We start from the raw sequence: 9,344 nt of genomic DNA on the forward strand, positions 1-9,344 counted from the left end.
ACCTAATATGATACGTCAATCATTTTCAATGGTAAAAAAAATTCAAACAATGGTGTCTAAAAATAAGTAACTAATGTTAAAAATGCTATTAAGTAGATTGTCTCAATGCGCGATGCTATTTTGTACGAAAGTTAAGTTGCACAAATCACATGAATCAGTTAAATGAGTCAATTTTATTCTTCAAAATAAATATTAATTAAAAATTATTAAAATAAAAGATAAGCATAACGAACAAATTGCACATTTGTATGGATTTGACGAAACTGTCCTTGTACTATCGAGCATTTCCCTTGTCTCAATATGATAGATAAAAACAATAGTTGTTTAATGTTATTTTATTGATATAGTAATATATATAGCATTTATTGTATATCAACAATCTAAATTCGGTTTAACATAGTTTTAGTATTTACTAGGATTTTTAATCTGATAATGATAATGTTAATGCTATGCTTAAAGAGAGAGGCAAGAAGACAATAAGGAGAAGTGTGTGGTAAAATGGCTAATGCTATCAAGACAGATACTTAAAAAAAAACTAATGTCGTAAAAAATGTTGTAGAAAATTGTTGTATGAATAATATAACATCGAATTTGTGCTACTGCATCATTGGTTGGCTTCCCAGCGCAATGGTATAAAAAATCTGGTTCATTGAAATGAATTGTAATTGAATCGAACTAATTTAAGAAAAAAATAAGTGTATTATTTTATAAAAACAAAAAATCAGATCAGTTAATCAGATTGATTTTTATTTGAATATTTATTTATTTGAAAAAAAATGTTCCAAAATTATTTTGAAACTGGAAAACTAATTTAAAAATGATTAAAAACCAATTCAATTTTGATTTTTTTATCAAATTAATTTTTATGATTGTTTATTCTCCATTAATTCATTAACGGAGGGTGCTTTTTTCTTTGCAAATGATGGCGTTACAAAGTTCGTGGCATGTTTTTAAAAATTGTTATAATTGTTGTAATAACTGTAGTTATGGTAGTTAAGAAAGCGAGAGCTAGATGCTTGATAATAGATACGGATAATGTGTATAAATATGACTAAATCCTATTGCATGAAAATAAAAAATAGAGTAGTCAATTGCTGAGTTATCACCCTAAACTGGAAGGGTAACGCCTTTTTGTATTGTGTATCATTTTGTTTTTCAGCTCCACTTTCTGAGGCCATGTGGATTGTTACTCAAAATTCTTCATCAATTGAATCTCTACGAATCAATGAATTCTCCGATGTCATAACCTGTACTTTGATTCTTGTAAGTATTATTAAACATGTAATATAAGATAAATTTTAGGAAATAAAAATTATTTCTAAAGACAATTTTAGGCATTCATAACCCTTTTTTAAAAATTTAATATTATACAACTTAAATAATGAATTTGCAGTTCTGATATCAAAACCCAAAATTATGTGTACAATCGGCCAAGCAGCAAGCAAACAAACAATCTACCTTGCATTTTTTTTAAAGTTTCTATTGCATTTATATTTGTATATTTAATAGTATTTTCATAATCATGTTAATTGAACATTTGCCGCGTAGATATATAGCTATGACTTAAAATTCATAACTACTATTAATTAATTCATGTGTTTGGTAATTGTATTTTAAATAGTTATTTATTTATTTTTAAATCCTCTTATGTTATAAATTTTATAGAAAAAATAATCCAAATATATTTAAGGACGATGCTTCCCAATTCACTAAAAAATGTTGTCAATTTATTTTAACATACTCTTTTCAAGTTATTTTTTTATTAGATGAATACGATGTAGAAGACTTCCATAATTTAATGAATCTCATAATTTGTTTTACCAAATAACGAGAATATATTAAAGAAAGTATATCATTAGTAATCACCATTCATCAATTTCTGGCTTGGATGCTGAACTTTTTTGCATTCTTTATTTGTTAATGCACATAAGTTTCTCTTAATAGGTTGCCATTGCAAGGTAAGGTCTAAAGCTAAACTTTCCAAGGACTATCAAGATGAAAGTGGCAGTACATGAATGTTAATTAGTGGAAGTCTTCCATTGGCCAAGGTAGTTTTTCTCTTTGTCTCGTTATGAAATCGTGTTCTAGCTTCTAACATCTTATTTTATAAATGTAACTTTTGCTGAGTCAAAAACCAAAACTTGAAAACTACAATTAGAATTGAAAGGAGGATGGTCGATGTCTGGCCACTGCTTTGCCAAGATGTATCTCTTAATTGCACTCTATCTTTTTGCTTCTTTTTTTTTCAATCAACATTGAAAATATTCACCACGTAATTTATAAAATTTATGCTTTATTATACCATTTATATATACGTTCATTACACGTATAATTCAGTGCTCTATATCTTATTTTTCTTTTCTAAACTTGTATAATTTGCAATACGAAATATCATTTTATATCTATATCTAAAGTGAGCACTTAACTTTTTTAGAGTGGTCCATATACCTTGATTATTAATACAAATCAATTATGTTACGTACACGTATATCAATATGGTGGTAAAATAAAATACCCATAATCTTATCTCTTTCGCTGTCATATACTTTTTTGTTTTTGTTTTTTGTTCACATGAATTTGATGTAATGGAGAATCAACTTCTTTTAATGAGTGGGAACATATTGCTTGCCGCATGAATTTATTGGAGAGATTTCACTCTCCACTCCCTGAAGAGACGCATTTTGCCTGTATGGCTCAATGCAAATTAAAGGCAAAACCACTATCAGCAGGGCTAGTTTTCAGTTTCACTACGAAAGCCACAAGTTTGTATTTGATGATGATGATGATTGGTGTTACATTATTTGGCGTTTATGGTAGTGGAGTTGTATCTTATCCTCCAAACTCTAACGCGGATTTCCAATTACAGTGCAATCAGTTTTGAAGAAAACAACACATCCCTCAACTTTTTACTTGTGTGGGGGGTTACTTTAATCTCTAGTGAAGTGCTGTCCCCATTTTCATCTTCTTTCATGATGTTGGTCATAGTAGGTCTTCTTTTCCGTTTGTGGAAACACATGCATCATGCACTTAGTCAATTGCTTGGTCTAATCTATACTCCCTCCAAACTCTTTTATAAGAAACAAAAGAGATTTCCCCATGTATTAAGAAAGTTAAGTTTCCATTGTATCATTTTCAATTAAAAAATAAATCTTTTTTTTAAACTATTTTCATTAGAATTTGATATCAAACACAAATCCCTATAAAATGAATGATATTTTGAATATAATTTTATTAAATAAGACAAAAGTAATTAAATTTTATTTTGAGAAAAAAAAATTGAGTTTTTTTTTTCTTATAAAAGAGAAGGAGGAGTATCACATAAAGCACTTTATTTCGTGTGTACCATATTTGCTATGGCTCCAATGCTTCATATATTTAAATGAAGGAATTGAGTTCGAAAGTGGTTGTCTTCTGAAGAGAATTTTTTTTTTTTTTATCATTCATGGGTTTTTTTGTAGCACATGTAGTGCAAGGATCAGCACTAGCCCTTCTTGGATTATGGCACACCATCCACACCATCAGATCTTACCTGGTGAAGGGCCCTGCCAACTTCACTGTAAGATTCTGGTACCAGTTTAACACTACCCCTCAGTCTAGACTTAAACACTTAGAACTTGTTTCTATTTTATCCTTTTCCATCCTTGCATTTTTCGATCAAATTCTAGACTTCCCTCATTTCCACTATGCCTTTAAGCTTGACAACTTTGAGCATGCAACTATGTTCATACACCTTGCTTTGTTTGCTGGTTTCTCCCTCTCCACTGAGTTGACTGATTCACTTGACCTCTTCTCCGGCTTTGTTGGGATACTTGCATCCTCGGTGTTTAGTCAAGAACTATTCCTTCTCCATTTTCACTCCACAGACCATGTTGGACTTGAAGGCCATTACCACTGGCTGCTGCAGCTCATAGTGCTTGTCTCACTAGTATCATCTTTGGCTGCAACTATTTTTCCTAACAATTTCAACGCGGCTCTCGTGCTTTCTATTTCACTCATCTTCCAAGGATGTTGGTTTATAAACATGGGGTTTATGCTATGGATTCCATCTTTTGTCCCTGAAGGGTGTGCGGTGAATTTGGCCAAGCCAAGTGGCCATGAAATCATTGGAGCAGTGACTTGTAGTTCCAAAGAGGCTGATTTCAGGGCCAGGGGATTGGCCAATTTGCAATTCAGTTGGATCCTTTCTTCAATTCTGATATTTGCAGGAATCATTTGCTTGAAACTTTCTAGGAAATGTACAATTACAACAAACCGGTTGGAGTATGAGAGAATTCAAACTAAAGGTGCAACAGACTCAGCTTTGGCCAATGAAGGTTTCAAGCAGGCCATATAATCTACTAGCACAGTTTGTTAAACAGGTCTGTTGCTTGCACTTTTAAGGTCTCAAGTGTACATGAGACCTGAGTTATGCAAATGAAATAAGCTACAGTGTATTTTATTATATACCAAGTTTAAATATAGATGTCCAACAATCTGTTAGGTTTTATAACCTGTCAGGAAATCCTTAGCTAGCTATATAATGTTGGTAGAGTTCAAAACTATCAAGTTACTAAATGTAAGAAGCATAACATCTCCAGATCTTGATTGCTTCATGAATTCCCTTAAATTTCAAACAACATTCTGCTGGTATTGGACTTGTAAATTATAAGGATGTTTCTGCGTATCAATTGAGAGTTTAGTTTTGTTGGTTTCATTGATGACCCTAAAAAAAAACTCTTTCTTATTTTATTTTTTGTCTCTTGTTGCAACATTTCTGATTTTCATTTGTGTTTTGTTGTTATAACAAAGCAAAAGCAAACTGAGAAAATATGAAAAGGCAAGAAAATAGAAGACTGGAATTTTATAATTGCAAGCACACTGATTACAAAAATATTATTGCTCTTTATACATGGCTTAAGCATAACTAACAATTAAAAAAGAGACACCACAAATCAGTGCTGTTAAAAGACTTAGAGAAAAATACAATTTTGTTTTCTATTAAGACAAGAAATACATTAACCAAATGCTGTTTATGAGAATCTCACATTCTCACTCGGCCGCTTCCAGAGATGCTTCAATTCAAAGAAGAAGAAATCTGGCTTTTTCAACAAAATGGGTTAAAAATGAAAACTAATTAGCATCATGGGTTGTTCAAGAAAATATTTATTAAAATTGATGATTTTTGTTATGTAAAAATGTAAAAGGCACCACTTAACACATTTCGTCCTGTTGGGTATTTAGTATGTCAACACAAAATACCTATTAATACATTAAACATTTTTAAGAATAAATTCATATTTGTATTTATTATACGAAAGATTTTAAAACAACACTAGCCATAGTTATTAAATGTCAATAGAGAAGTTATAGAAGTATCAACAAAATAATTAAAGAAACCTAAACAAAGGCAACAATAAGGATTAAATCTAAGACCTAAGTATACTATCCAAACACTTTATCTAAAAAAATATTTCACTATTAGTCTTTGAAATTATGATGATTGATCAAATTAGTTTCTAAAGTTCATAATAAAAATATATTTATTTAATACATTAAAAAAATCCAAGAATCATTTAATATTTGTATTTATTATAGATTTTTTAAAACAAATGGGCCATAGTTATTAAATATTAATAAATGAGTGATAAATATATCAACAAAATAATTAAAGGAAGAGAAGGAAAATATCAATATTTAATTAAAGAAATAAAAAAAATTGAGTGATCAATTTAATCTTTCAAATTATAATGAAAAAAGTGATGAAAGAAATAGATATTTTGCTTCAGTTGATGCTAAATACCTGATTAGATGAAGTTATTAAGGTGACGCCTCATGCTATAAGACAAATAAAAAATACAAGGTGTCATTGAGGGTAGGGCTTTCTATATTCCTACATATAGGACAAAAATCATTCATCTTGATAAATACTTTCTTAACTAACTTATTATGGTAATTAGTTTTTATTTTAACCCATTTTGGTGTGAAAAAACCAACAAATCCTATGGCAATCCCATTCATGATTGATGCAATCTGGAAAATATCAGTTACAGCATTACATGTTGCCATTATTTTATAAAATGAGGAGGAAATATATAAAATATAATAAGGAATTATACACACTTGACCTATCTTAAATTGGTTCCAGTATATAGCAAAGGAAAACGATTTTAACAACATTGGTTCACAAATATCAAATGTGCATAAAAGTTATGTTCATATTTGTCCAACTAGTAGAAAAGTAAACAAGTAGAATTTAAGTCCACAAAAAAGATTCCAAATTCCAATCCAATTAATAGAAGTTGTCCAAAGCAGAACAAGACAAATGGCTAAGCAGTGAAATAGTGTAAGCTAAATGATTGTGCAACCAACTACAGGCAAATATGGCTATCATTCCATGAGAAAATGGAAGAAACCGTTACATAAGAAAATTACAAGTACTAATTCCTAAAAATATTTACAGCAAGTACTAGTGGTGTTCATCTCCTCCTAGCAACATGCACCCTTAGTGTTCTTACTCCTTGCTCTTCCCCTGATATAACTTCACAGAAGCAAGTATCATCTCTTTCGATCTCATTCCTTCTGCAAAAGCTATCCCAACCCTTGATATATATTCTATAATCTTTCCACCTACACACTCTTCCTGACACTTGCTGATACTTGGTTTTGATGAATGTCTGTTGTGCCAAGTTATGATGACAGTCTCCCAATAAATTTATTGAAATATCCTGTTGTAACAAAGAAAGTATACACCTGTAAGTTCAAATTCTCAAGACAATTCTTGAATGTCTTTTCCTGGAATATGCTGCAATCGGGAGGAATCAAATCATTCGATAAGTGAAAAGTACAGTAGATGGAAGAAGGAACATGTAGAGAGATTAAAAGGGCTTACAAACCAAACCAAACCCAAGGGAATTCAATTAGCAATGGGAAGAAAGACTTAAAACAAATGGACTAATTCATCTAACAGTGGTTTCATGTCTAAAAAGCCAATATCTAGATACAAGTTAAAAGGACAGAAATAGAAGAAACCAGATGAGAATTCTAACCAATTCGTTGGGTCTAGTTTTGTAGAGTTTTGCTTTAAAAAAATGATTCTCCGGCTGAATACACATTTCTGGATCAAATACATATTCTGGAAGAAGATCTTCAGCATTGGGGTTGGAATTTGATGCAGACTCCCCTAAACAAGACAAAACATTAGGTAAAGGTTGATTCTTGCCCTCATGATACAGAAATGTGAAAAAACCAAAAACTAGTTTTCTAGATGAAGCTAAAACTTACTTTTGCAAGCTCTTCTATGATGACTTTGACGCTTGAATCCAGCACTGAATTCTTCTTCACTCTCTTCATCATCATCAGAATCACTGCCATCATAGTTCTCATCCTTGGAAGAACTGTCTTCCTCCTCCTCTATGTCACAGTCCTCAACATGTTGTGCTGCTGCTTGCTCTTGTTCATTCTCCTCCTCCATCTTTACCACAGGCTTTTGACACTGTGTTGATGATTCAAGGATTACTACCTTGAACTCATTACTACGGTCATGCTTGAAGACAAGAAAGTCTGCATGTCCTAAGCAGTTTTCTTCATGGAAAGCATTCCATCCATCATCAAAATATAGTTTCTGACATAGCGTGTTTTGACATGCCACACTCTCCCACTTGCATTTCTGAGGATTACATCCTCAGGGATCCTTCCTTGTAACTGTGGCAACCTCACAAAAGCATTTGGTATAAGCTGCAATTGAAAGAAAAGAAAAAAGTGTAAGCCTCCTCTTATTATGATTTATGACACACTGAGCAGAAGATCAATACTTAGGTAATGTTTTGGAATGAACAACTGCACTGCATTGGTATGGTATAGTACTTCTAAAGCAATAGAGAGATAGCTAAATCATTATATCTCATTATTTCCAGTAAATTAACTATACATATGTGTTACAATTAATATTCAAAGTAGAAAGTATAATCAAGAAAATGCCATTCTTTCAGAGTGCCGCTCTGGAAGGAAGACTTTGAAGAAATCAGGGTATCTCTCGGCACCAGTAGTCATCAATCCAAAATTATTGCTAGTCCTGAAAATTTGAAATGTTCAAATAAATTGGTCAAGAAATTGAAATGTCAAAAGAGATATAATATATATAATTTGAGGGCTACCTTATAATTCCGTAGAAGCACTCTACTTAATTAGTTAACTATATTCAGTTTAATTACTTCTCTAATTAAATGAGTTAGGACCGTGCTTTCTATTTATTTATTTATTCATTTTATCTAGACTGTTTCTTTAATTTTTATCAATATAAAAGAATGTTAATCACTAAGAACATAGTGTCACGTATGGATAAATAAGCAATTTAATTTTTTATTCATTGTTAAATTAATACCAAAAAGGAAATAATTGTAAATTTGGTCTCCCAGTTTATCTCCGGTTTCGGATTTGGTCACCTAGTAATTTAATTCACAAATTTAATTCCTTATTGGATGCATGTGTCATGTATCAACGTCCAATTATGATATAGGGGACCAACATTATAAGATTTTTACAAAATAGAGGACCAAATTTATGAATTAATTACGGAAGACCAAATCTAAAATTAAAGATATACCGAGAGATCAAAAATACAATTTTACCTAAAAAAAAATAAACAAGACAAAAAGGAGCCACTAAAATTAAACTAGGGTTCCGACAAAAAAAACACAAGCATGGCACACGAGAAATCAGCCAAAATCAACCACCATACTCATATATATATATATATATATATATATATATATAACATTTTCTCTTCGTATTCAACAACAAACCAGCGTTGAAATTAAATCCAGTTTTTCCCAACCACTAGCTAGCTTTTTCAATCGTCGGGTATAAAGAAAATGGGCACAGTACTCAAGGCCTTGGTGGACAATGCAAGTTCTCTTGAATGAAAAAATATATATAAACAAAAGGGTTTCAGAACCACCACCAGCTTTCTCAAATCTTTCGAGTAAATTAAAATCTCATTAGTTAACTAGCTAGTCTGATAGGGGGAAGATCTAATTAGCTGGTTTCGAGGACCAGGGCCTCCATAGAAAGAAGGGGAGAAGGAATAAGGCAAGGAAAATATATTCTCATTCATGATTCTGATTTTATTTACATACTTATTTATACTATCCTCTGCTAACAGAATTCTTATCTTTTTGGTGCAAGAGGAATATCACAGAATCAATTCCGTTAAGCTTGTCCCCTGCTCTAACGGCACTATCCCACTAATCCCTTTTCTACCCTTACGCATAATCTTGAAGGTAAGCTGGCCTCATTACTCTCCTTTTGGGTTTTTCCATATTCTGCACCTCTGCTGAATGTTCTCTTTGTACCCCTGCTCTGTGATC

General features: G+C 31.5%; 1 protein-coding gene and 1 pseudogene across 2 annotated transcripts; one reads left to right on the forward strand and one right to left on the reverse strand.

Annotated features, from left to right (window-relative positions):
• Positions 1-3,325: 3,325 nt before the first annotated feature.
• LOC100813958 (uncharacterized) lies at positions 3,326-4,704 on the forward strand. Its single transcript, NM_001254018.2, has one exon. It carries the CDS (start codon positions 3,443-3,445, stop codon positions 4,331-4,333), a length of 891 nt encoding a protein of 296 aa, NP_001240947.1. The 5' UTR covers positions 3,326-3,442; the 3' UTR covers positions 4,334-4,704.
• A 1,544-nt stretch (positions 4,705-6,248) lies between these two features.
• LOC100814488 (B3 domain-containing protein REM20-like) lies at positions 6,249-9,091 on the reverse strand (annotated as a pseudogene). Its single transcript, XR_005887164.1, has 5 exons — positions 9,031-9,091; positions 7,962-8,008; positions 7,261-7,713; positions 7,026-7,159; positions 6,249-6,704 (listed from the first exon to the last, which is right to left on the reverse strand). The product of XR_005887164.1 is annotated as a B3 domain-containing protein REM20-like (transcript).
• Between the last annotated feature and the right edge of the window lie 253 nt (positions 9,092-9,344).

This window comes from Glycine max, chromosome 11, assembly GCF_000004515.6.
Source record: "Glycine max cultivar Williams 82 chromosome 11, Glycine_max_v4.0, whole genome shotgun sequence".
Lineage (NCBI taxonomy): Eukaryota > Viridiplantae > Streptophyta > Magnoliopsida > Fabales > Fabaceae > Glycine > Glycine max.